Source organism: Phyllobates terribilis, unplaced genomic scaffold (assembly GCF_046119375.1).
Source record: "Phyllobates terribilis strain yellow unplaced genomic scaffold, ASM4611937v1 Scaffold_4__5_contigs__length_816908805, whole genome shotgun sequence".
NCBI classification, from domain to species: Eukaryota; Metazoa; Chordata; class Amphibia; order Anura; family Dendrobatidae; genus Phyllobates; species Phyllobates terribilis.
The window spans coordinates 318,939,862-318,967,851 of record NW_027362764.1 but is presented as its reverse complement, the minus strand read 5'-3'; the positions used below and the strand labels follow the sequence as shown (position 1 = coordinate 318,967,851).

The 27,990-nt window shown below is 42.3% G+C and overlaps 2 protein-coding genes across 3 annotated transcripts in view; one reads left to right on the top strand and one right to left on the bottom strand.

Moving 5' to 3' along the window:
- Positions 1 to 27,990, top strand: part of SACM1L (SAC1 like phosphatidylinositide phosphatase) — a 350,039-nt gene that overhangs the window by 185,796 nt on the left and 136,253 nt on the right. For both annotated transcript variants that reach the window (XM_073678395.1, XM_073678396.1), the window contains exons 12-13: positions 17,377 to 17,456; positions 26,428 to 26,526. In XM_073678395.1, the coding sequence (XP_073534496.1) occupies positions 17,377 to 17,456; positions 26,428 to 26,526 (179 nt within the window). The remainder of the gene's footprint in view (positions 1 to 17,376; positions 17,457 to 26,427; positions 26,527 to 27,990) is intronic.
- LOC141264334 (uncharacterized) lies at positions 1,125 to 3,376 on the bottom strand. The gene is made up of 2 exons (XM_073676626.1): positions 3,038 to 3,376; positions 1,125 to 2,834 (listed from the first exon to the last, which is right to left on the bottom strand). Exon 2 carries the CDS (start codon positions 2,808 to 2,810, stop codon positions 1,569 to 1,571), a length of 1,242 nt encoding a protein of 413 aa, XP_073532727.1. The 5' UTR covers positions 2,811 to 2,834; positions 3,038 to 3,376; the 3' UTR covers positions 1,125 to 1,568.

Genomic DNA, 27,990 nt, shown 5'->3' with positions numbered 1-27,990 from the left:
GCACTGAGGCTGTGTGATTACCTGCTTCAGTGTGCACACGCTGTGTCCTGTGGCTCCCTGCGCGTGCGCACTGAGACTGCGTGATTACCAGCTTCAGTGCACACGCGCTGTGACCTGTGGCTCCCAGCACCTGCGCAGTCAATGTATCTTGTGGTCACAGCTGCAGTGTCACTGCGCATGCGGTGACCGCGAGATACATTGACTTCGCACGCGTCGGGAGCCACAGATAACAGCGCGTGCACACTGAAGCTGGTAATCACACAGCCTCCGTGCACGTGCCGGACCAGCCTCCCGACGAATGCAAATGCACATGCACCTCACAAACATAGCTCTTGCCAGGAGCAGTTTTCAAATGTCATGGTCGGCGCCAGCAGTGACTGAATGTGGTTCTGCCCATGACTGAGTCTGAAAATCATGCCCCTTGGACTGAATACAAGCAGGTAGGACAAAATATATAAAACGTTATAAAATTATTATACTACCACCGATTTTTCATGAAAACAGCTTTTTAGTGATGCACATTGCATCACTAACAACCCAATGGGGGCAGTGATGATAGTAACTAGGACGTGACAGGTTCCCTTTAATGGAAATCTGTTAGGTCCTTGATGCCCTCCAACTCCCCAGCATTTGTGTATTTATTGCTAAATTCTCTGCCTAACCAGCCCTGTGTACTGTTAGTCACCTAAACACATGTTGAAAAAAAGTATTTATAAGCTCCGATTTTCTTATGCTAATTTAGCCTTTGACTAGTCAATGGGACGTTAGTCTCCCCAGACTAGTCGTTCCTCTTTGCATGTTACCACGCCCATGGCGGTATTTGGTGTTTATGCTGCCCTAGGCACTCCAAGTCGCCCCCTACTGATAAATCAGACTAAAATTGCCCATACCCTTTAGATAATAGTTAAAGTTCTCCATACACACCAGAGTTATGTCATTCAAGCTCGCCAGTATCACCGGGTTCGGGTGACAATCTGAAGGCATCTGCAGACAAGCGTATCAGAAATCACCTGAGTTTCATCGAGAAAACTCAAACGATTTTTTTTCTAATTTTCATCAGTTTTTAAACCAATGGATCCATTTTATATACAACTACATGATCATATACAGTTTCCGATGTTTATTTATGTAACACAATTTTTGTTCCTGGCTTCCAAGTGTAATATTTCAACTACTTATGTTTAAAGACAATGGAAAAACGACTACATTCAGCACAAACTTTGATTTTATGACCACAGCCCAGAAAATTTTTGTATTTATTGTGACAAAAAAAGGAAATTATATTTTCATTCACGCGGTCTGATAAAAAACAACACTTGCATGGTAAATAGACAAAGACAGTCAAAAATCACTCAAAAAGTTTCAGAAATTAGTAGGTTTTCTAGATTTGCTAGTGTACTGCAAATCGCTTTCTCGAAGAAGCCCCCAAATGTAGTCCCCCATAATGTTTTTGTTATACTGTCCTTGGTAACTATGTTCAAAGTCCAATATACGTATCTTGATCAAGGCGCTCGGCTTGCTCCTCTGAGTAAGCTCCCATGTTCTCCTTGAACTTGTCAAGATAAGCTTCAAGGATATGGACTTAGCGAGACATTCTGCATCCCATTATGGCGTAATTCTTTGAGAGTCTGAACCAACTGCCCATAGTTTTCAGCCTTGTGATTACTCAGGAAGCCATGAACAACTGCAGCAAAACTGTTCCAAGCCGTTTTCTCCGTCCTGTTCAGCAGCTTGGCGAACTCGTCACATTCTATGATCTTCTTGATCTGCGGTCCGACGTAGATACCAGCCTTGACCCTTGCCTCAGACAGCTTTGGAAAGAGACTTTGAAGGTACTTGAAAGCTACTGACACCTTGTCAAGAACCGTGACAAATTGATGAGGCCTAACTTGATGTGCAGTGGTGGCATCAGCACCTTCAGAGGTTCCATCAGCGGCTCCCACTTGATGTTGCTCTTCCCCCACAGAGAACTTGGTCCGCTGTGGCCCGTCTTTTCTGTGATAGTGTGCCTTAGTGTCACAGCTGTCCCAGAGGCAAAGGAAACAAGGAAACTTTGTGAAACCGCCTTGAAGACCCATCAGGAATGACACCATTCTGAAGTCTCCGATGACCTCCCATCCATAGTCGTCATACTTCAAGGCACTCAGCAACATCATGACACTGGTGTAGTCCTCTTTGAGATACACAGAGTGAGCCATAGGGAGAGACGGGTAGCCGTTGAGAAGAAGCATGGCTTTGAGGCTCCGGGATGAACTGTCTATGAATAGTTTCCATTCACTTGGGTTACAGGTGATACCTATAGCCTCAAAAAGACCGGCCACATTGTTGCAGGAGCACAACCCATCTTCCCGACTGAAGAAGTTGGAAAATATTTGGTGACACTTTCTCTGATCTGTGACTTGCACGCTTTCATCCAACAAGTTCCACTGCTTGAGCCTGGATGTCAGAAGCTCAGCATTGGACTTGGTAAGACGAAGGTCTCTGATCAGATCGTTGACGTCTTTCTGGTTAGGAAAGTATGGCCTTCTCTCCTCAACCGCATCTGTGAAAACGTAATCTTGATCTGCGTTAGCTTCCTCGCTGTCTGACTTGCTGCTTTTTCCTGAAGATGGCTGATCCCTCTTCTGGGGATATGGAACAGGCAGCTCGGGGCAGTGTGGTACTGGGGCAATGGAAGAAGGATTGTCTGGATAAACGATTTGAGGCGCATTCTTGCCTGTGCAACGTTGGGCAGGATCCACCATGCAGAAGTAGCAGTTGCTTGAGTGGTCTGTCAGTTTCCGCCAAATTCGAAGGATAGCAAACTTCATGGCTCTTTTCTCCCCTGTACCAACCTGTAACATAGCAGATATAATTAATTTTATAAATTTAAAAGCAGGAAATTTTACACATTACTTAATACATATTTTACTATAGTGCATTGACACATGTGAAAATTTGGGCAATTGCAACTCCTTAAACTGTAGTAGATCTAAATCATTGAAATTCTACAAAATAAAGCAATGCCATCTAAACGAGCAGCAATTGTTCACCTTACCTTCAAGGGTTTTCTTGCAATATTCGCATGTGAAATGAGGTGCCCAGGACTTGTCTTGATCCCAGACAGGCATGCCGAAATATGCCTTGTAGGCCTCGCACATCTTACAACATGCTTTCACGGAATACTTTCTCGCTCTTGTCTTCATAAATTGTCCACACACGTAACAAAATGCATCTGCTGGGCGCAAACAACCTCTTGATGCCATCTATAAAACAAATAGCTCTCTCGCTCCGTGTCCTCAACAGAACATTACAGTAGCTCCTATGGAAACTGAAACCTGACAGTGCACTGAGAGCCAAGGGAGGAGGGAGCTGCTGAGAGGGAGTGCATAATTACATGACAGTTTATACAGCAGCCGGACTATTTCTGTTTGCTTATAATGGAGAGTACTAATGTACCAGCTGCCTGCAGGGTCTGACAATGCTGATAACATGGAAACTACAAAGGGTAGAATAATGATTTTACAATGTTTTTAAAAGGTCTGCCCAGGCCCTATTTAAGGGTAATATTAGTATCATACTGAAAAATGACTAGACAGTGTCCCTTTAACTACGATTCGCTATTCTCTTACTCAGCTATAACATAAACCGAAATGTTTGTTCAAGTCACCTGTTCTTTTATACTTGTATGACTACTATTAAACAGTCCGAGAACGTTCTAGAAAGTTCTAAAAGTTTCTAGAAACTTCTAGATAATTCTGTAAAATTGTAGAAACTTCTGCACAATTGTAGCAGTTCAAGAATATTCTAGAAGACTACTCAGTATTGAATACGAATCAAGAATTTTCCCGAAAACAGACAAATTTCAAAATTTCATTGTCCTAATCACACAAGCAAAGTTTTTGTGGAACAACAACTATTTTCTATTTGTTTTAGGCATAACTGGTTAGGAAAACACACTTTGTATCCAGGAACAAAAAAAAATAATAATTTGTTGCATAGTGAATGGATATCTATCCGTAAAAATTGGATGTCACTTGGATGTTCTGTGTGCGATCAGACTTATTTTCTCGCATCCATAGACATGAATGTGTGAGTCTCATCAGAAACTCGGTAGAAAGTAGTGCATGCTGAATTTTTTTTCTCATGGACAGCCGGACCAAGAAAAAAATTATTCCACTGAACAGCCCTATTGAATAACATGGGTCAGTGTGCTGTTTGTGTGCGTGCTGACCAAAAAAATCAGACCGCACACGGCCAATTTAAATGCTTGTCTGCGTGAGCCCTAAGGCTCCATTCACACATTCAAGTGAGTCTTAGGCTATGTGTGCACGTTCAGGATTTGAATGCAGAAAATTCCTTAAGGTTTCTGCATCTCGTGATAGGAAAAACTATGCAGAAAAAACATGCAATTTTGATGCGTTTTTATACATCAATGAATGCTTTCTGGAGCTAAATAAAGATATTTGAAAAAAGAAACGTGGGACATCACTTTAACCCTTGGATTACCATCAGACCTGGGGTGAGTATATTGGTTAATTTAAATGATTAAAGAATGTTTGTTGTATTTTAAATAGTGTGTGTATGTGTTTATTTAACTCTTTACTTTAATTAGGTTTAGTAATGAAAGGGTCTGACACCTTGTTATCACTAAACAAAAGGGTGTCAGCTAATCCCATACACCCAATCTCATTAGCATTTCTATTCATGTTATTTCTGGGGCAGCTGAGAGCTGCTATTTTTAGCCTAGGAAGGTGGCATTAAACAAACTTGTTTCCTGGCTATTCATAACAGCTCGCAGCTGTTTGGTTAGTTGGTACATCCCCACGATCAGCAACCAGCAGCTAAAATACGCTGCGTCCAAAATGCTGTGTTCTAATGCCGGACTTTTTTTGTCAATACATGCGGATCCACCCCATATAATGACATTTCAATCAGTCAAAATCTGCAGCGGAGACTAGCATGTTCACTACAGAAATTGACATGCTGCGGGTGAGTTTGGGTTCGTGCCCACGATCAGGAGCCGCTGTGAGTTTGAAGCTGCGTGTTTATGCAGTGTCCAACCCACAGCGTCCAGATGTTACAGAATAGTGGATGGCATTTCTAGAAATCCCATGTCTACTATGCGTGCATCTGAGGCTGCGGATCACCTGTGGACACTGACATGCGTCGCGTCTTTCTGGACCACAGCATGTCAACTTCTTTTGCGGAGTCGCTAGTGTCCGCAACAGAAATTTGACCACTAGAATGTATTGAATGCGGTTCATAGTTCAGTGAACACATGCGGATTTACCTGCGTTCAATAGGACGCAGCTTTTTGAACACAGAAAAAATATGGTGCGTCCAAAGCGCTGCTACGTGTGGATCATGGGCACATAACCTAAAATTTTAAAAAAATGGCTCCCATGTCATTTAAATAACCAGTAGAGAGAAAGCAGACCACTGGAAGCTGATATTCATAGCCGGGGAAGGGGCCATTAGCCAAAAATGTTCCCTGGCTGTGAATAACAGCCCACAGCTGTTTGCTTAGCGTTTACTGGCTAGATTACAGGGGACCCCAGAAAAAAATTGACGTAGGGTCTCCCTATAGAATCTAGCCCGAAATGGCTAAACAGATAGCTGCGGGCTGATATTAATAGCCAGGGAAGGGGCCATGGATACTAGCCCCCTCTGTGACTAATGATATCCGCCCTCAGCAGCCCCAGAAATGGCGCATCCATAAGATGCGGCACATTTGGCGCTTAGCCTCCGCTCTTCCCACTGCCGTGTTGCGGTGGGGTAATAAGGTTGGGGTTCATGTCAGCCTTGTATTGGCGGCTGACATGAAGCCCAGGTTAGTTATTGAGGGCGTCTATAAGGCGCCCCCATTACTAACTCCGTAGTAAGGTTTTTGATGGTTTTCAAATTAAGATATTCCCAGAATAAAGTTTTTTATTTGAATAAAATTCCACACGGTTTTAATAATTTATTTAACCCCTTAACATTAGACATACTAATACGCGTCTGTGCCCTGGGACTTAAGAGCCAGACCCGTATTAGTACGTCAAGGTGATCGCGCGCGCACACAGACTGTGCGGGCGCGATCGCCGCCGGGTGTCAGCTGATTGTCACAGCTGACACACGGTACTATGTGCAGGGAGCGGTCACGCACCGCTTCCAGCACATTAACCCCCGCGATGCGATCGAAGTCGATCGCAGCATTGCGGTGGCAAGGGGAGGTGATCGCAGATACTCACCTCCTCTAACGGCTTCCAGCGCTGACTGCCGTGGCTTCCAGGATGTTGCCATGACGACCCGATGTCGTCATGACAACATCCTGGTCACCAGACAGCAGGAAGATTTTTTGGACATGCGCAGTGCATCTCCAAACAATCTTCTCCCTGTCCAGCGCTGACAGCCTGCATGGCACAGGGATGGTGCTGCATTCCTGTGCCATGCAGGCGATCAGAGAAAAAAAAGTGAAAGTCCCATAGTGGGACAAAGTAATAAAGTATAAAAACTGTCAAAGTGAAAAAAAAATTAAAAAAAATTGTAAAAATATAAAAAAAAAATAAAAAAAATAATTCACCAAAAATAAAAATATAATGTACCCATCAATAAAAATTATTATAAAAAAAAACAAAAAAACAATAAAAGTACACATATTTGGTATTGCCGCGTCCAGAACAACCTGACCTATAAAACTGTCCCACTAGTTAACCCCTTCAGTGAACACTGTAAAAAAAATAAATAAAAAACGAAGCAAAAAACAATGCTTTATCACCATGCCGCCAAACAAAAAATGGAATAACACGCGATCAAAAAGACAAATATAAATAAAAATGGTACCGCTGAAAATGTCATCTCGTCCCGCAAATCACAAGCCGCCATACAGCTCCATCAGCCGAAAAATAAAAAAGTTATAGCACTCAGAATAAAGCTATGCTAAAAAGTAATTTTTCTATAAAATTGCTTTTATGTAAAAGTGCAAAACATAGAAATACGATATAAATGTGGTACCTCTGTAAACGTACTGACCTGAAGAATAAAGCAGCCTTATCAATTTTACCACACGCGGAACAGAATAAAAAAAATAAAAAAAAAACAATTCCTGAATTGTTGGTTTTTGTTTATTCTGCCTCCCAAAAATCGGAATAGAAAGCGATCAAAAAATGTCACGTGCCTGAAAATGGCACCAATAACAACGTCAACTCATCCCGCAAAAAACAAGCCGTCAAATGACTGTCTGCCAAAATCTGGAAAAATTATAGCTCTCAAAATATGGCGATGCAAAAATTAGATTTTACAAAAAATGCGTCTTTTAGTGTGTGACAGCTGTCAGTCATAAAAACCCCATATGATTCTGGTATCGCTGTAGTCTCACCGACCCGAAGAATAATGTCGTCTAATCACTTATACCGCATGAGGAACGGCGTAAAAAATAAACTCTCAGGTTAGGGTTGTGCTACGATTAGGGTTGTGCTACGATTAGGGTTGTGCTACGATTAGGGTTGTGCTACGATTAGGGTTGTGCTACGATTAGGGTTGTGCTACGATTAGGGTTGTGCTACGATTAGGGTTGTGCTACGATTAGGGTTGTGCTACGATTAGGGTTGTGCTACGATTAGGGTTGTGCTACGATTAGGGTTGTGCTACGATTAGGGTTGTGCTACGATTAGGGTTGTGCTACGATTAGGGTTGTGCTAGGGTTAGGGCTGGGGTTGGGGTTAGGGTTAGGGTTGTGATGGGGTTGGGATTTTTTTCAAAAGTAAGAAAAAAAGATGACGATATGGCGACTAGTGTTGAGGGCAAGTGCTCGCTACTTGAGTTTGCATCGGGTGTTCTGGTATGCATGGAGTATCGTGGGTATTTGAGTGACATGCTCGAGTCTCCGCCCCATATGCTTCATGGCCCAAAAAACTTGGGGAATTGCCTGCCAATCACGAGCGATCCCCGCATGTTTTTTTTTGGGTGTCTAATAACCGTGAAACATCCGGGCGGGGACTCGAGCATGTCACTCGAGCACACGCAGTACATGGTGCATACCTGAGTACCCGATGCAAACTCAAGTAGCGAGCACTTGCGCTCAAGACTAATGACAACTTATTCAATATGATGACCTAATGTTATCAAATTCTGTGTCGTACCTCTGGGTTCAAAATGTTCACTATACACCTTAACAAAATCCTTGAGGGGTATAGTTTCCAAAATGGGGTCACTTGTGGGGGAGCTCCACTGTTTAGGCACATCAGGGGCTCTCCAAACGCGACATGGTGTCCGCTAACAATTTGAGCGGATTTTCCATTCAATTTGTTAGCGGACACCATGTTGCATTTGGAGAGCCCCTGTGTGCCCAAACATTGGAGCTCCCCCACAAGTGACCCCATTTTGGAAACTAGACCCCCCAAGGCACCTATCTAGATGCATAGTGAGCACTTTGAACCCCCAGGTGCTTCACAAATTGATTCATAAAAATGAAAGTGTTTTTTTTTTTCACATTTTCATTTTTACGAATCAATTTGTGAAGCACCTGGGGGATCAAAGTGCTCACTATGCATCTAGAGAGGTGCCTTGGGGGGTCTGGTTTCCAAAATGGGGTCACTTGTGGGGGGAGCTCCAATGTTTGGGCACACAGGGGCTCTCCAAACGCAACATGGCGTCCGCTAATTATTCAAGCAAATTTTACAATCAAAAAGTCAAATGGCGCTCCTTCCCTTCCGAGCCCTGCCGTGCGCCCAAACAGTGTTTTTTCCCCACATATGGGGTATCTGCGTGCCCAGGGGAAATTGTACAACAAATTTTGCGGTCCATTTTTCTTGTTACCCCTGTGAAAATAAAAAAAATTGGGTCTAAAGTAACATTTTTGTGAAAAAAGTTAAATGTTCATTTTTTTCTTCCACATTCCAAAAATTCCTGTGAAGCACCTGAAGGGTTAATAAAGTTCTTGAATGTGGTTTTGAGCACCTTGAGGGGTGCAGTTTTTAGAATGGTGTCACTTTTGGGTATTTTCTGTCATAAATACCTCTCAAAGTGACTTCAAATGTGATGTGGTCCCTAAAAAAATGGTTTTGTAAATTTTGTTGGAAAAATGAGAAATCGCTGGTCAACTTTTAACCCTTATAGCTCCCTAACAAAAAAAAAATTTGGTTCCAAAATTGTGCTGATGTAAAGTAGACATGTGGGAAATGTTATGTATTAACTCTTTTGTGTGACATATCTCTCTGATTTAAGGGCATAAAAATTCAAATTTTGAAAATTGCAAAATTTTCAACATTTTCGCCAAATTTCCGTTTTTTTCAGAAATAAACGCAAGTGATATCGAAGAAATTTTACCACAATCATGAAGTACAATATGTCACGAAAAAACAGTCTCAGAATCAGGGGGATCCGTTGAAGCGTTCCAGAGTAATTACCTCATAAAGTGACAGTGGTCAGAATTGTAAAAATTGGCCTGGTCATTAACGTGCAAACCACCCTCGGGGGTTAAGGGATTAATAATAAAAAACAGTGTGTACTCACCTAACGCCCAGTCCCCGAAGCCCTAGTCTCCTATAAGAAACAAAAAATAAAAAAAACATATCCCTCACATGTCCGCCGTCATGACATAATCCCAGTGTCCCACGACGATCCGGGTCACTTCTACAGCAGCCACATCAATCTCTGTGGTGACTGCTGTAGAAGACAGCACTGTATACACGGACAGGAGTGTAATCACTCCTGTCAGTGTATAGTGCTGCGCTGCTGGGGCTGAGTTCACCTGAGTTCATCAGTTCATCAGTTGATCAGCTCCAGTGCCCTCATTTACTGCATCAGTGTTGCGTGGGAAATTTTCCATGCAGCACCGATGCCGTAAATGAGGATCCGGAGCTCGTCAGCTGATCTTCAGCTGATGAACTCAGGTGAACTCGGCCCCAGCAGCTCAGCGATGTACATTGCTGGGAGCAATCGTATCAAAGGGCTGCCCATTGTGTTGGATTGTCAATGCAACCCTCTTCTTCCACTCTTGACACACTGATGGCAACACTGCAGAAGAAATGCTAGCACAGGCTTCCAGTATCCGTTGTTTCAGATGCTGAACATCTCGTATCTTGATGGTATAGTGTGGTGAGCAGCACTTTGAACACATTTTATAAGTGGTCATAAACTTGTAAAAAACTCATGAAAGAATAAATTTACATAAAAACCAAGCACACCATTGTTTTTCTTATGAAATTCTCAATAAGTTTGATGTGTCACATGACCCTCTTCCCATTGAAAAAAAATAAAGTTGGATCCGAAATGGCTAACTTCAAAATGGCCGACATGGTCACCACCCATCTGGAAAAGTTTTCCCCCTTCCATATACTAATGTGCCACAAACAGGAAGTTGATATCACCAACCATTCCCATTTAAATTAGGTGTATCCATATAAATGGCCCACCCTGTATATTAACATTCCAGATTTAAGTCCAGTGTGTATTTTCTGTAGCAGGTATTTGCGGTTAATTTTAATTGCTGACACAGGTTTGCAGTTTTCACTAATCCTTCTATTTTTCTGTGAGATTAAATAGAATTTATTTACTGTATATACTCATGTCTAAACTGACTTTTTCAGCACATTTTTTATGCTGAAAAAGCTTCTCTCGGATTATATTCGAGTATATACTTACATTCTGGCTGTGGAAGGTGGTGGGGGGTTGTGGTGGCGGAGGAGCTGTGTACGGGCAGTTGCCGACTGCTGCAGCTACCTTGTGTGCCCTCTGCTAAGGAGAATGAATATGCACTCTTCTCCACGCCCATGGGAGTGGAAAGGAGTGAATATTCATTTTCTTTAATAGCGCGCACAGCATCAGTCGCAGCCGCCGGCTTCCTGCTGCGGCTCAGCGATCCCCTGTGCCCGCTGTTATGAATAGCCAACACTGTTCAGCCAGAGACAGCGTAGGGGCAATTTAACTCATTAACATATTGCCTGTTGGCAAATAGAACCCCCAACTAAAGCTCTATAAAACTTAACTTTTAATAATTAAATCCTTATTATAGTAGTAATTTATATTAAAATTCCAATATAGGCGCAGGTAGTGAGGACTATCAGGATTATTCAATTGGCATAACTGTGTATCCAATAGCCATCCTATCTATTTCCATTATCATATGCTTGTGGCCGCGGACCACTTATTGCACTATTCCCTACCTGTCCTATTGTAAACTAAAATTATAGCCTTCCCGACATGTTTCGCCTAACCGGCGTCATCAGGGGATAGAGGCTAAATGACACCCAAAATGGCCGCCAGGTAGCTTTTATCACCTCTGTTTGGGCTCTAAGCCAATGTGTATTGTTGTAGCCATGTGCCAATAGAATAGACTGCCTTATTTCCAATCATGAAGATCATATTATAATGTTACCTACCATTTAAATGATTGGATGATAAAGCTGTCATTCAGGCCAGAAGGAACCACATGTGGCATAATCTGATTAGAGTAAGCAAAGGTCCTGCTATATATGCCTTCTATTGATTTGGACCAATGGTGCAGACTTAATAACTGATGTGCATAAAGAAAAGGACCTTGCCTATGTGGCATAATTTGATTGGAGCAAGTAGAGGTCCTGCTATACATGCCTTCTATGGATTTGGACAAATAGTGTAGATGCAGTAATTGATGTACATAAAGAAAAGGACCTTGCCTATGTGGCCTAATCTGATTGGAGTAAGCAAAGGTCCTGTTATGCATCTCCTCTATTGATTTGGACAAATTGCGCAGACATAGTAAATGATACGTATCAAGAAAAGGACCTTGCTTATGTGGCGTGTTTCGATTGAAGCATGTGACGGCCATGACATGAATCCCTCCTATTTTGAGTCAGCTGATCACGCAAGTGCAGCAATCGTTCAACACTACCTTCCACTTGTGGATTGGATGTAGGTAAGTTAATGCAGATTGGTTCCTGAAACTGAGGCATTCAGGCTATTATGAGAATGCTGATATATCGCTTTAATCTCCACCAATGTGGTTCCTTCTGGCCTGAATGACAGCTTTATCCTCCAATCATTTAAATGGTAGGTAACATTATAATGATATGATCTTCATGATTGGAAATAAGGCAGTCTATTCTATTGGCACATGGCTACAACAATACACATTGGCTTAGAGCCCAAACAGAGGTGATAAAAGCTACCTGGCGGCCATTTTGGGTGTCATTTAGCCTCTATCCCCTGATGACGCCGGTTAGGCGAAACATGTCGGGGAGGCTATAATTTTAGTTTACAATAGGACAGGTAGGGAATAGTGCAGTAAGTGGTCCTCGGCCACAAGCATATGATAATGAAAATAGATAGGATGCCTATTGGATACACAGTTATGCCAACTGAATAATCCTGATAGTCCTCACTACCTGCGCCTATATTGGAATTTTAATATAAATTACTACTATAATAAGGATTTAATTATTAAAAGTTAAGTTTTATAGAGCTTTAGTTGGGGGTTCTATTTGCCAACAGGCAATACGCTGTTATGAATATTCACTCTTCTCCACTCCCATGGGTGTGGAGAAGAGTGAATATTCATAATCTTTAGTAGTGGGCACACATGATTGCCCATAGTCCCAGTGTGGAGGGTGCATGGCAGTGACTTCATGCCCTCCTCAGATGCTGAAATCAGCTGCTGCTGGCAGCAGAACAGAACGCAGCGCTGTAGTGGAGGGAAGGAAGGTGAGTAGAAGGGTTTATTTTTTTCATGTGTGCAGTGATGGGGAGCCATGTATACCAGGATAGGGGGGCCATGCATACTAGGATTGGGGATGAGGAGGTCATGCATACCAGGATTGGGGGTGAGGGGGCCATGCATACCAGAATTGGGGGTGATGGGGACATTTACCAATAGCTGCTGCATTTTCTACCCTAGGCTTATACTCTAGTGAGTCAATAAGTTTTCCCAGTTTTTTGTGGTAAAATTAGGTGCCTCTGCTTATATTCGGTTCTACTTGTACTCTAGTATATACAGAAAGTGATTGCCCCTTTGCCACCCTAAGCAGCAACAACTGCAATCAAGCGTTTCCGATATCTGGCAATGAGTCTTTTACCACGCTGGAGGAATTTTGGCCCACTCATCTTTGCAATCCAAAATGATAGGCAGTGTTTATAAAAAAAAATCTACAAAAGATTTAACAAAGGGAAACAAAACAATACAGCATACACAATAACATAAAATAAAAGGATAAAACAAAATAAACTTTCTACGCCGACCACAAAGATGGCTCAGGTAGCAGATGGAAAGCTATGGTTAATGGGATCAAGCCTACACAGATATGCATCTTCCTCAGCATTGAACACAGATCATAACTTGCCTTGATCTTTTATCAGCACCTGAGTTACACCCACACACATCCCATGATTACGTCACGTGGACCGGGTTGTGGGAGGCCCTCAGCCCATGAGAATTTCATGAAATTCCCAACTTATTCGATAACTCCACTCCGGATGATCGCAGAAGTTCGAGATCACTGCCATATTTTTTATTGGGATTTTACCTTTCCTATAGACCCAGAATGACATTGCTGGTGTCTGTTAGCTGGACACTATGAATTTGGGGCTTATAGGCAGGTGTTAGTTATGAGAAAACATGCATCTCCTTCCCTGATTCTCCCTGAAGCTGAAAATGTATGTCCCATCACTGTCGAATCTATACGAACTCCTATATTCATAATTTTCTTTCGGAGACATACATCTGGGGTCCATGTGTAGCATTTCTCTGAAGGGAACAATGCATTTCCTGTGGACTAAAGAGGCTTTTCTACATATCTGTGTAAACACAGGGGGGCGGGGGGAATTGCAGCCTCCACCCAACAACGATCGTTTTGATTGGCTGTTCAGAAGTTAACAGCCAAATCACAGCGATTTCATTGTTTCAGGCAATGAAATTGCCTGAAACACTGAGGTCCAGGTATTATCATTGCTATAAGCACACTGATCATAGACTGGTGCTAGAAGACTGCAACGTCAGCAGCCCCTGCACTGATTGTTGCGATTGGCGTCATCGTCCGACCAGTAGAGAGTAGAGATGCGGTCTGACCTCACTGTGACCACCCTGCACTTACTCATTCCAGCTTGGAGATGTTTCAGGGTGGTCACTGAGCTGTTCTCTTGCCGTATCTGCTGAGACTTGTGGTGCCATAATCTATTTTAGCATGTGCTGTCGCTGCTGCTGTACGTGAAAGAAGACGTTCCTGATCCTTACCTGACCTGCTCCTGTTCCCAACTTTTTCCTAATCGATCCCAATCCCCTTTTTCACTTCTCACTAACTCCTTCCCCACCCTCCCTTCTGCCACCAAGTTCTGATCAGTACTTGATCGCTCGATTTTTGACAGTTTTTTTTTTGTGCGTGCGTCCTGCAGCCACTGAGCGCAGCCCATCACTGATCGGCACCTGCGCTCGCTTTTGGCCATTACTTATTTTTTTCCCTGTCCATTTTTTTTCTACCCCCTGCTTTTACACCACCTTTGGCATTTCGTCCTGCAGCCACTGAGCCGCAGATCAGACTCACATCACTGATCAGTGTCTGTGCACGCTGTTGGCAAGGTTTTTTTTTTTGCTTCATGTCCATCCCCCTCCCACCTTTTGCACCACATCCATGCATTCGTCATACAGCCATCAAATGCTGATCAGTGATTTGATTTGTTTTCTTTTTGTGTGTAAAAAAAAAAATCAAAAAATGATTTTGTTGATAGGAATAGATTAGGGACAGTAAAAATATACCGTAGTAATCAACAACTACTACAGTATGTTTTACTGAATATAGTCAGGGTTAGTGTCATTTGCGGGCGCCCAGTTATTTATTTTTATTTTTTTTACGGACGTCTATTTAGTACGTTTGTTTTTTATTTTACCAACATGTAATATTCTTTTTATTTTATCTTTTACTTTCTAGATTTTCTTCTTTTTTTTTTCCCCTCTCTTCTAATTAAAAAAGATAACACCAAACACACACACACACACACACACACACACACACACACACACACACACACACACACACACACACACACACACACACACACACACACACACACACCCCTGAATAAAATTTGGTACACACAAACCCCACACACTTGAAAGAAATGTCCTGTTCGACGCTCATCCCGATCATGGTATTCAGCCGAGGAGGCATACGCTCCTTGCCTCTGACATTGATAGTAACGGAGAGGATGTGACCTTAGTTTGTTTCGCGTCTTCCTCATATGTTACCGAACCGCCACACAGACGCCCCAGTACGGAAAGTAAACCAGCACCCAACATTGGTGACCCCCTATGGACCTCACCCCCAAAGATTATGAGCCACATATTCCTGATTTTGTGGCGCAATCAGGAATCAAATTTTGTAGCAGGCAACATTTCCCAGGTGAGGTCCCTCAAACCAAAAAGAGGGGAAGGTCGCAAAAGAGATACCACGTGTTATGGAAGAGGGATCTGAAAGGACACCACTTGTCATTGCGACACCTACCCTGACAAACCTGACGTGTATAAAAGAATGCCTCACACTGTACAACACATCCATGGACTACTAACTCATTTCTGACCTTCACAACTCACGTATGCCAACCTGATGCACTCTGCAGAATTTAAATATGCCAACCTGATAGTCTACACATCTCGAGTATGCCAACCTGATGAACTCTGCACAACTTGCAAATACCACCGTACTATAAAATTCACATACCAGGAAAACACTAGATCAGTTCCAATATAGGGTTACTTGTAGGGGAGTTTCCACTAGTTTAAGCAAGTCAGGGACTCTCCAAACGCGACATGGCGTCCACAGACCATTCCATCAAAGTCTGTGTTCCAAAACGTCACTCCTTCCATTCCGAGCCCTGCTGTGCACCCAAACAGTAGTTTTTCCCCTCATATGGGTTATCGGCGTAGTCTGGAGAAATTGCACTGCAAATTTTGGGGTTCATTTACTCCTGTTACCCTTGTGGAAAAAAAAAATGAGGCTTAAGGAAGACTTTTGTGGGAAAAATTTTATATTTTTTTATTTTCACTGCTGTACGTTATAAGCTTCTGTGAAGCACCTGGGGGTTCGAGGTGCTCACCACACATTATGGTACTGGAGTAGCAATGCTGGAAACAAGTGGCTGAAGGAGCACGAACAGGAACAGCAAGTGGTAGTAGATGTTCTTGGAGATATCAAAGGGTTGTAGGAAACAATCCGCAGATGAATGAGAACAGTCTGGGAAAAAAGTTCAGGAGCTGGAGACTGGAACTAGACTAACAGCTAGACACAATACTCAAGCAATGAGTGAGCGATCCATGTGGCTTTAAGTAGACCCAAACAGGAAACAAGATTAATTCCACAGGTTCAGAATCTGCCGTCTTTATAAAGGGCAATTGCGGAACATAACAGCAACCTCCAGTGATAAGGAGTGATTTGCAGCACAATTAGGGTAAATAATAGCAGCCTCTAGTGGTCAGACTGTAGAATGACAACGGAAACACTGACATACATCTAGTTAAGTTCCTTGAGGGTTCTAGTTTCAAAAATGGGGTCCTTGTGGGGGTTTTCCACTGTTAAGGGCTCTCCATATGCGACAAGGCGTCCGCTCTTGATTCCAGCCATTTTTGCATTGAAAAAGTCAAGCGTGCTTCTTCCCCTGCCTTGTGCCTTAACAGTAGTTTTCCCCCACATATTGGGTATCTGTGTACTCAGGAGAAATTGCACAACAAATTCTGGGGTCAATTTTCTCCTGCTATCCTTGTGAAAATAAAAAAATTAAGGCTAAAGCAAAATGTTTGTGAAAAAAAGTAAAATGTTTTTTTTTTCCCTTTCATATTGCTTTAATTCCTGTGAAGCACCTGACTGGTTAATAAATTTCTTGAATGTGGTTTTGAGGACTTTGATGGGTGCAGTTTTTAAAATGATGTCACTTTTGGGTACTTTTGTGTCATAAAAGCCCCTCAAAGTCACTTCAATTGTGATGTGGTCCCTAAAAAAAAATGGTTTTGTAAATTTTGTTGGACATATAAGATAAAATTGCTGATCAAATTTTCTAATGTCCTAACAGAGAAAAAAAATTATATTTCAAAAATGATGCAGATGTAAAGTAGACATATGGGAAATGTTATTTATTAACTATTTTGTGTGATAGAACTCTGGTTTAAGAGCATAAGAATTAAAAGTTTAAAAATTGTGAAATATTCGCCAAATTTCCGATGTTTTCACAAACGCGAGTCATGTTTTTGAAACAAATTTTATCACTTCCATGGAGTACAATGTCACAAAATCACTGGGATCTGTTGAAGCGTTCCAGAATTATTACCTTATAAAGTAACACTTGTCAGAATTGTAAAATTTGGCCTTATCCTGAATGTGAAACCAGGCTTGCTGGTGTGTTGCTATAACCAGAAAACCATATATTTAATCTGTTGTGGTTTGTTTCTTTCAGGTTAACCAAAAAGGATCAGAAAAACCACTTGAACAAACATTTTCACAAATGGTAGATGGCTTTGGAAATGGAATGGTTAGGTAATCATACAATTCCAGCATATTTTATGGCTGTTTAGTAGTTTTTGCATAAAATAGAAGATAATGTGTTTTTTAAATATATTGATAATGGAGCTCACTTTTAGGTCCACACTTTTGGAAACTCTACTGAGGTAACGTTTAGGAGAGTCTTATTAAACCGTTTACCAGAAACATGAAAGACAAGTATGTACTTCTTTATTAGTTATGCAGATTTGCTAGAGAAGTCTCAAAAACGTTATGCTCACTTTTTCCTTGTTTGTGATCGAGCTCTCATAGCATTGAAAATACTTTTTTGGTCTCCTGAAGTCCCCTAACCATTGGAAACGGTTATTATAGTAATTAAAGATGCTGATATTGATGTTATATTACACTAGTGATGAGCGAGCACTGAAGTGCTCGTTGCTCAGGTCGAGCTAATCTTAATGCTCGGGAGCTCGACCTGAGCAATGAGACCAGTGTAAGTCGATGAGAAACTCGAACAGGTCTGGAGGGGCCTATAAATTGGCCAGTGTTCAAATGAGATGGGAACAGCATGGGGAAGGCCCCTGGAAGCATCTCTGACTTTCAGGTCACTGCTGGGAACAATGTTGTCAGAGTATTTTGCCACTTTTACGGACTCACAATAAAACATACAAAAACAAAGTCAAAATGGATTTTCCTGAAAAAAATGTTAAGGAACATGCTTTCCAGGGTAATGATTTGTATATAAGGCAAACTAAATAACCAAAAACATAAATTCTCCTCCACACCTTGGGCTATGTTCACACGTAGCTTTTTTGATGCATTTTTGCACTTTTGCATTCCTTTCATCGGCGAAAAATTCATTCACCAATAAATGTAATTTTAAAATTTTACTACCTTATCAGGCCATGTGGTGTGTGAGACATGATCAGAGAAATCCTGTTTCATTTATGAAGGAAGGACTGTGAAAGTTACAAAGCTTATTTTTACAAGGCCATCAGGCAGCCCTTACTATTGTTAAAGGGCCAGCAGTCGTCCCTCACTATTTTTAGAGGGCCACCAGCCGGCTATGCCTTGTTATTCCCGTTATAAAGGAGTGGGTCTCCTATTCTGTTGTTGCTTATGCAGTGACTGTAAGGGCTGCCAAAAATTAGGACGCACTCCAATAACCCTTTGAAGAGACGTAGAGGAGGACCTCATTAAAAAAATTGTTACCAGTGCATGGGCTGAAAAACATTTACCCCTGGGGAGTATACATGAACATACTGTATAACATACAGAATGTTAGAGGTGGGCCACTAAAAATATTTTCTACAGGCATCATAAACGCCCTTAAAAAAATTTGTCTGTGTTGTATGATGGTCACCCTATTGATATGGAGGTGGAGGATGAGAAGAAGGAAGGTGACATAAAATGGACAAAATCAGGAAGCGTATACCCATGTCTGGGTTTGAAGAGGTGCATGGGAATAGACCCCCTCAACAAAAAAAAACACTGGATTTGACTTTGTTCCGCTTCTATCATCCAGTGGTGCTGAGAAGTCTGTCCCAATCCAGCCCTTGCTCATTTTGATAAGTCAGCCTGTCAGCATTTTGAGTTGACAGGCGGATGCACCTATTCGTTATAATACCCCCGGAGGCACTAGAAACCCGCTCTGACAAAACGCTAGCTGCAGGGCAGGCGACGACCTCCAAGGTTTAGAGAGCCAGTTCATGCCACGTGTCCAGCTTGGATACCCAATAATTAAAAGGCACAGAGGAATCATGGAGGATTTTGGTAGGGTCTGAAAAGTTCTCCTTCAGCATCTTCCAAAACTTTTCCCTCCTTTTCAGTGTACCCCGCGCATCAGGGCCTGGGCGCTGGGAGGGTCTGAGAAAACTGTCCCAGACCTTTTACATTGTTCCCCTGCCTCTGCTGCATGGTATTTGTCTCCCTCGCCTGTACGGCTTGGTTATCCAACAAATTGTGACCTCTTCCGCCATCGTTTTCAGATGGGAATTTTTTTTAGAATTCCTCAAAGGGCCTTCTGGTACTGCAACATTTTATTAGATCTCTCCGCCATGGGAAGGAGAGTAAGTTCTCCTTGTAACGTGGGTGTAGAAGTGTGACAAACCAGTAATTAATGTTGGCCAAAATGCGTACAATTCGAGAGTCACAGGAAAGGCAGCGGAAACTAAAGTCAGCCATGTTAGCCAGACTGCCAACAGCCAAGACTTCCCTGTCCTGACCAAGAGGACGGCTGTCCATGCTCTCCTCCTCCTCCTACTTCTGGTCCTCCTTCTCCCTCTCCTCAGATCTCCTCAAGCCATCCACGCTGAACAAACGGTATGACTGTTGTGTGGGTAGTACTGTCTGTAGCACAGGAAAACAGCTTTTGTTCCTCCTCCTCCTTATTATTACCCAATCTGCATTGAGATAAGATGAGGCTGGGCTGTGTGGCATCACCCTGTATAGTAACTTGCTCCATCTCATCGTGCTCTGCCTGCCATGCCTCCTCTTTAATTGTGAGCAACGAGCTTTTCAGTAAATAGAGAAGCGGGTTGGTGACGCTAATTATGGCGTCGCCGCCGCTCACCATCTTGGTGGAATACTCAATGTTTGGGAGGACGGAACAGATTTCAGACCTCCATGCCCACTCATCAGCTGTTATGTGCGGAGGCTCACATGAATACCGACGGGCGTGTTGGAGGTGGTACTCAACAACTTCCCTGTGCTGCTCACACATCCCTCCTAAATATGTAATGTTGAGTTCCAATGTGTGATGACATCGCACACCAGTCTGTGAGCTAGAAGCTACAAACGCTGCTGAAACACAGCGAAGTCGGTGGAAGCTGTAGGTGACTTTTTGAAATGGGCACACATGCGGCGTACTTTCACAAGCATCTCAGGCAGATCCGGGTAGGTTTTGAGAAACCGCTGAACCACTAGGTTGAGCACATGGGCCAGGCAGGGATACTTGTGTGAGCTTGCTTCGCTTCAAAGCCGCCACCACTTCACGGCCATTGTCATACACAACCATGCCTGGCTATAGGTTCAGCGGTGACAGCTCTGTTACAGCTGTCAACAACTCTGCAGCGGTGTGCATTTTGTCACCTAAGCATGTTAGCTTCAGCACAGCCTGTTGCCATTTGGCCGAGGCAGTGTTTCCAGCTTCCGACTGATGTGGTAGTTTCGGAGATGGAGGCTGAAGAGGAGGAGGAGAAGGTGCAGGAGCTGTAGAATGTGGGGGCAACCCTGATTGACCTAGGGCCCGCAGTCCTCGGCGTCGGGAGGAGGACTTGTTCCATCCAAGGGTCCGACTGGGTCCTGGCTTCCACTATATTAAGCCAATGTGCCATCAGCGAGATCTACTGTCCTCAAGCACTTGTCAACGTTTTCCTGGTTAAGTGGATCTTCCCAGTAACTGCGTTCTTGAGGGCACGGGTAATGTTCTGGGACACGTGCTTGTGTAAGGTGGGGACAGCACACCGGCAGAAATAGTAGCGGCTGGGGACCGAGTACTGAGGGATGGCCGCCGCCATGAGGTTGCAGAAATGTTCCTTCTCTGAGCCTACAAGGCAACATTTCAAGTGCAAGCATTCAAGAAATATTAGTTTAGTATTGTGGCCTGTGCAGTGTTGACTGCGTATTTGCGCTTGACAACTGAACGCTTGCGCTGGAACAAGGACGTGAACGTGGTTGCTGATGATGGTGGTTGCAAGTGTGCAATGACAGGTGCAGGGCGGGAGGCTTCTTCGTCTGCGCCATGGACAGGGAATTGGCGTGCACGCACAACATAGGAACAGGCACTAGTGTCACCCGCAAACACTGTTTCTTGATCCTGGCGTTCGGCCCAACTAGTCGGGTGCTTTGCTGTCATGTGCCTGAGCGTGGTGGAGGTGGTGGTCAGGCTGGTAGTTTGGCTGTCCCTGCTGATTCTGGCTTGGCAGATGTTGCAAATGGCCTTTTTGAGGTTAACTTGACAGTCTTTAAAAAAAAAGCCAGACTCTGGAAGACCTAACAGTTGGGCTGGCAACTTCCCTTGTGTTCTGGAAAACAGTTGTCTGCCTTTTGTCTGTGGCCACCCCACTGCATCTTCCTGCCTGTTGTGGTGCTACGCCTCTTACGCCCTCTGTGCTGCTGTCCTCGCTTTGCATGTCACCTTGCCAGGTTGGGTCCGTGACTTCATCATCCACCACCTAGTCTTCCACGTACACACCCTGTGCCTCCTTCTGACTTGCAGGCAATTGTCTCATCATCATCATAATCATCCACCTCTTGCGACAGTAATTGCACTTTCCCACCGTCTCCTTCTTGTGACTGTGGCTGCTCAAATATTTTGGCATCGCTACATGCGATCTCCTCTTGCCCCGCTTGAAGCGGGCCTGGCGAGAGGCCCATATCTATAAATTGAAAAGTGAACAGCTCTTCGGCGTGTCCAAGTGTGGGATCACTTGTCTCCGGGTACTCGGTATGGTGGGAGGAAAGAGGATCAAGGTGAGGAATATGTGGTCCAGACTCACGGCTACTGAGACTGGACTATGTGGAAGACAGGGTGGTGGTGGTGGTGGCGGCAAAGTGACTTGAAGCATTATCTGCTATCCAACCAACAACCTTTTCATGCTGCTGTGGCTTAAGTAGTGGTGTTCCGCTGCCCCCTACAAAGTGGGACAGGAAAGTAGGGCGACATGATGTTGGTGCTTGTTGTGCTCCCTCAGCTAACACAATTTCAACTTGGCCTCTGCCTATGCGTGCACCATCACGTCCACTTTCCCCGTCCCTTGCCACGCTCCTTGCCCATTTTAAATGGAGTATAATATTTGTCACGTTCCCAAAAAAATGTAGGATTACTGCTGCAGTAATATCGGATCACTTCTGATGACCACGGTTTTAGTTAGGTATGGTATTGGTATAGGAATGGTATTGGTCAGCGACCAAGAGTGAATAGGTTTGAACAACACACAACTGGCAGACTTTCAATGGACTATCATATTTGTCACGTTCCCAAAAATGTCAGGATTATTACAGCAGTAATATTGGATCACCTTAAATGATGGACAAGTTTCTCTGCTTCCACAATACAGCAGTGGTATTAAAGTTAAACAAATCTGGCTGTATCGTGCTAACAAGCAAATGGAGCAGTAAAAATGGTGTATTATACTGCTTTTCAAGCAAATAATGAGGATTAAGAGCAAAAAGAATATTAGCCTTGATATCTAGGACTATGGATATCCATAACAGCCGCAGACAGAATGTGCAATTCAGTGGTATACACTCTCCACAAACTATGCCCGCCTAACTCCTGCTATCACCAAGATTATGTGTCTGAATTAGTCCTTAGAAGGACTGTTAGTTTAGATGTATATTGCTGTGGAATACCACACTAGAATAAATGCCAATTCTCTCCCTCACTCAGCTGCTGCTCTCCCTACTCTGCCTGTCTGAATGGTAGACTGTGACGAGCATAGGGTCACCGGGTCTTATATAGAACTGATGACGCTATGCAGCCAGCCAATCACTGTAAAGCCACAACCAACATGGTTGCTTCCTTAGTTAGTGGCAGGCAATCCCTGCATGTTTTTTCGCTGTCTAAACATCACCAAACATGTGGGACGGGGCCTTGAGCTTCCGCCCGAACAGTGAGTTTCTCAGGCGAGTACCGAGCAGTTGCGAGCACGCTTGCTCATCACTATATTACACCATTTGAAGTTCCTTCTATTAAATATCTGTGTTTCTAAAAAGCAATTTAGATCTTCAGCTTGTCATATTTAATTAATCAAGGACTTGTGCAGCAGGGTGTCCCTTTTCCTTGACTAGTCCTGCCTCGGGTTCTAAAATCAAGTTTTCTAGGCATGGAATACATCCTCCATACAATCTGCTTCATGGCAGGACCACTGAAAATCTGTAGTGTTTTGGCAATTTTACTATGCAATGGATTATATAAAGGATGTCAGTAATGCTGAAGGGATATGAGTAGAGGATTCAAGGCAGGACTAGTCTGGTGGAAGTGACACCCAGCCACACTATTCCCATGTACGTATGACTCTCTTTTTTTAATACACAGAAACGTTCGCTTTGAACTTCAAGGGCGTTATTGAAATGCTGCTATCACAACATATATAACTGTAACAGCAGTTTCCAATGGTTAATGTATCTGACAGGTTCCCTTTAAGAGGTTGAGAAAACCTTAGGTTACCATTACTTCGCTCCAGACACGTACAGATCCAATTAACATCATAAAAATCTTTAAAACCCGTTTTAGGTTTGGGAGTTTTGTCAATATAGCATAGTTTCTTCCTTTGCACATCATGTACTTATAGTATGTTAAATGTGTATTAGCTCAGATATTTATGACTTATTAACAGGATATAATATAAGTATCTGTTATTGGTACCCACTATTATGTTGGCAACAGGGGTCCCTGTTTATCCTTTTCCCACCTGGATCCATTGGCTGCCTTAATAGGCAGAACCAGTGTGAGTAAACTCCTGTATATTAGATGTTTTGAAGTGGCAGTACTAAAGGTTTGACATATTTCAGTCAGACATTTATATTCTGCTATAAATGTTGTACGTCAGAATTCTATTTCAACAAGCTCATAGTTCCCTGTTTATCTTTGTCAAAGGTTAGTCAGCTACCACATCCAGGCCTCTTATTTTGCTTGCAAACCATATTGAATTGTTTACTGGGGTGTTTTTATATTTACCATAGGCTAAAATACCACAGGCTAAAATAGAGAGAACTGCACTAATACTGTCATGTCCACCTACAATGGTTTACGAAAATATTCACCCCTCCCTTGGCTTTTTTACCTATTTTGTTACATTACAACCTGTTTAAATATTTTTGTATTCTGATTTGTGTGTGATGCATCAGCACTAAATTGCCTAAGTGGGTGAAGTGAAGTGACAAGAATATAGACATAATATAAATGTATGGGATGAAATAACTAAAATTGGCATGTGCATATGTGTTCACCCCTTTTGCTATGAAGTCCCTAAAAATTCTAAGTCACATGCTTAGTGAAAGGAAGTCCACCTGTGTGCAATCTAAGTGTCTCATGGTCTGTCCGTACATACACACCTGCCAGAGAGGCTGCAAACACATTAAGCAGGAGGCACCACTAACCAAACACCCTGAAGACCAAGGAGATCTCCAACAAGTTAGGGACAAAGTTATTGAGAAGTATAACTCAGCAATGGATTATAAAAAAATAAATAAAATATATGCCAATCTCTGCTGGTCACCCAGAGCACAATCAAAAATTCATTAACCTCAAATGGAAAATACATGGTACCACAACAAACCTGCGAAGAGAGGGCCACCCACCAAGACTCTCAGCCTGGGCAAGGAGGGCATTACAGAGGGTAGCTCAAAGATCAAAGTTAATGTTTCATGAGCTGCAGAGTTTCCAAGCAGAGACTGGAGTATCTGTCTATACGACCACAATAAGTCATACACTCCATAGAGGTGGCCTTTATGGAAGAGTAGACAGACATAAGACTGTAATTACACACACAAAAATGTTAAAGCTTGTTTTCAGTTTGCAAAAGACATGTGGGAGACTCTCCAAATGTATGGAGGAAGGTGCTGTGGTCAGATGAGACCATATTGAACTTTAATCACCAAGGTAAATGGTATGTCTGGGGCCCAACTAACGCAGCTCATCACCGCAAGAACACCATCCCCACAGTGAAGCATGGTAGTAGTATCATGATGTGGGGATGTTTTTTGGCAACCGGGACAGGGAAAATGGCCCAAGTTGAGGGAAGATGCATGGTGCTAAATACAGGAATATGCTTGAGCAAAACCTGTTTGTCTGTCAGTGATTTGAGATTGGGACAGAGCTTCACCTTCCAACAAGACAATGACCCAAAGCATACTGCTAAACCAACAGTCGAGTGATTGAAGGGGAAATATGTAAATATTCTGCAGTGGCATAGTCAAAGTCCAGACCTTAATCCAATTGCGAATCTGTGGTCACACTTGAAGATTGCTGTTCACCAGAAGAAACCATCTAATTTGAAGAAGCTGGAGCAGTCTTGCCTTGAAGACTGAGCAAAAATCCCAGTGGCAAGATGTGGAAAGCTCATAGAGACTTACCCAAAGCTACTTGCAACTGTAATTGCCATAAAAGGAGGCTCTACAAAGTACTGACTTTAGGGGGGTGAATAGTTAAACACACTGAAATTTGCACTTATTTTGTCCTACTTGTTGTTTGCTTCACAATAAAAAGAAAACCACATTTTCAGAGTTCTAGGCATGTTCTTTACATGAACTGATGCAAACCCTCAAAAAAAAGTGAAATTCCAGATTGTGAGGTAAAACAGGAAAAGTGGGAATGGGAGTGAATACTTTCGCAAGCCACTGTAATTGTGGTGCTTGTCTTACCTGACAGACCAAAGACATGTTTGTTTTGTTTATTCTATAGGTGTGGGTACTATAGGGAGACCGATAAATATACAGTATCTTTGATTGCAGAACTGAGCAAAATAAATGTAGTGTCTGTCTGGGTGCTGCAGAAAATACCGACCTGAGCCTACCTTAATAATTTGGGTATAGGTAGAAACTTTCTGTACATCTAAACTGAGAAAGTACAGTAATTTGAGAAGTGTAAGAGGTTTCAGGTGCTTTCCTGCTGAAACTCCAGTCCGACTGGAGATCATCCAGGAAAGTGTAGAGTTTCATGTACCAGATAAAGATTCTTAACCAGTGGAAACAGAATGTTATCAATGAAAACAACACCTACTGCTTTAATAACACATTAAGCACTTACATAGACTGTAAAGAAATATACAATCTCGGCCACTCCAAGCCAATATCTTATCACATTAAAAAAATCATTTGTATAAAGTGTGTGATACCTGGTCTAAAAAAATGAAGCCTTGACAGGTTTTAAATTAGAAATTGGCTTTATTGATCTACCTAAATTTAATTGGATACGTAAATACACTGCAAATCAAGGGCACAATCCCAATAAAAAATAATGTACATGCAATGCAATCTTTTTTTTTTTTCTTCTTTTAAATAGGTATTTTGCTTTTGACTTTCACAAAGAATGCAGCCGTATGCGCTGGGAACGGTTACAGATTCTGGTGGATCAAGTGGCTGAAATTCAAGATGAATTTGGGTGAGATCTTACTAAGCGATATTGGGCTACTTTCCTAAAACAAAAAGTTGCAATTCTATCATACCACATAAAACACATGCCAGCAATAGCGGTTTCTCCAGTGCCTTGTAGGTTGGTTACTTCAAAATTGGGAGGTGAGTGGTGCTAATGACGTCCCACATTGATGGGTACATGCCAGGGCATCATCAGCACAAATCCTGAATGTTGCATTCTCCTACTCTATGTACGGATTCTTCTACGCTATGTACGGTAATACATTTTATTTGAGTGATTTTCTGACAGCTCTTAGTCTTTAGTTAGATTATCTATTTTTATATAGTCAAATCCAGTGTGTTTTTCCCTTTCCCCTCATATAAAAAAAGCTTATAATTCCTATGTTTCTCATATATAAGGATGTTCATGTAAAGTACATTTTAAGAAGTGAGAATTTATTCAAAATGTAAGCTTTAAATCAAGAGCGGTCATATTAATTTGCCCAAGGGGCCACATGACAGTTCATAACTGTTGCGGAGGGCCAAACCAAAAGGCCGAACTGAGTTCTCAATATTGCGTGGTTAGTATATAAAACAAAAATAATGGACAGAATGTTTGACTAGTTACCACTGCTGATGCATGTTATAGGGCTTATTGTAACGTGTATTCTTACCTGTAGCAGCTAATCAACACCATATAATTTGCTTATTTTGCAAAGTTTATATAAAAGAGTAAATCATACTGTTTATCAGCCCCTTTAACTTGACCAACAGCTCCCAACACTATTATGCCCTCACATAGTCCCTCAGTTTGATGTTTTCTCAGAACAGTATGCTGCCAGCTCATGCAGTATGATGGCACCACAAAGCTTCCTCCCATGCAGTACGATATCACCACAAAGCCCTCCCATGCAGCAGTATGATGGCGCCACGCTGACGGGTGTAGTGCATTGCAGTACATGTGCATTGTAATGCATTATACCAGTGACCAGATTAATACAAGTTAAAGTCCCATAGAGGGACCAAGTAAAAAAAAAAGCTAAAAAAGTGGAATAAAATGCTATGAAAAAGTCAAATGTAAATAAGTGGTATTGCTAAAAATGTCATCTTGTCTTGCAAAAAAAACAAGTCACAACTCTGCTCTGTCAGCGGAAAAATAAAAAAGCAATCACTCTGATTATAGGAATGCAAAAACAATTATTTTTCCTATAAAATTGTTTTTGTGTAAGAGCTGCATAACTTGAAAAGATATAAATTGAGTATTTCTGTAATCATACTGACAAAAAATAAAGCGGTCTTATCACTTGTTCGATATGGTGAATGGTATAATGAAAAATATATCTCAAATTGCTGTTTTTTTGTTCATTCTACCCCCCAAAGATCAGAATAGAAAGTGATCAAAAAATGTTACCAAATGGAGCCAATGAAATTTCAACTAATAACGCAAAAAAACAAGCCATCACTTGTTTGTCGGCAGAAGTATAGAAAAATT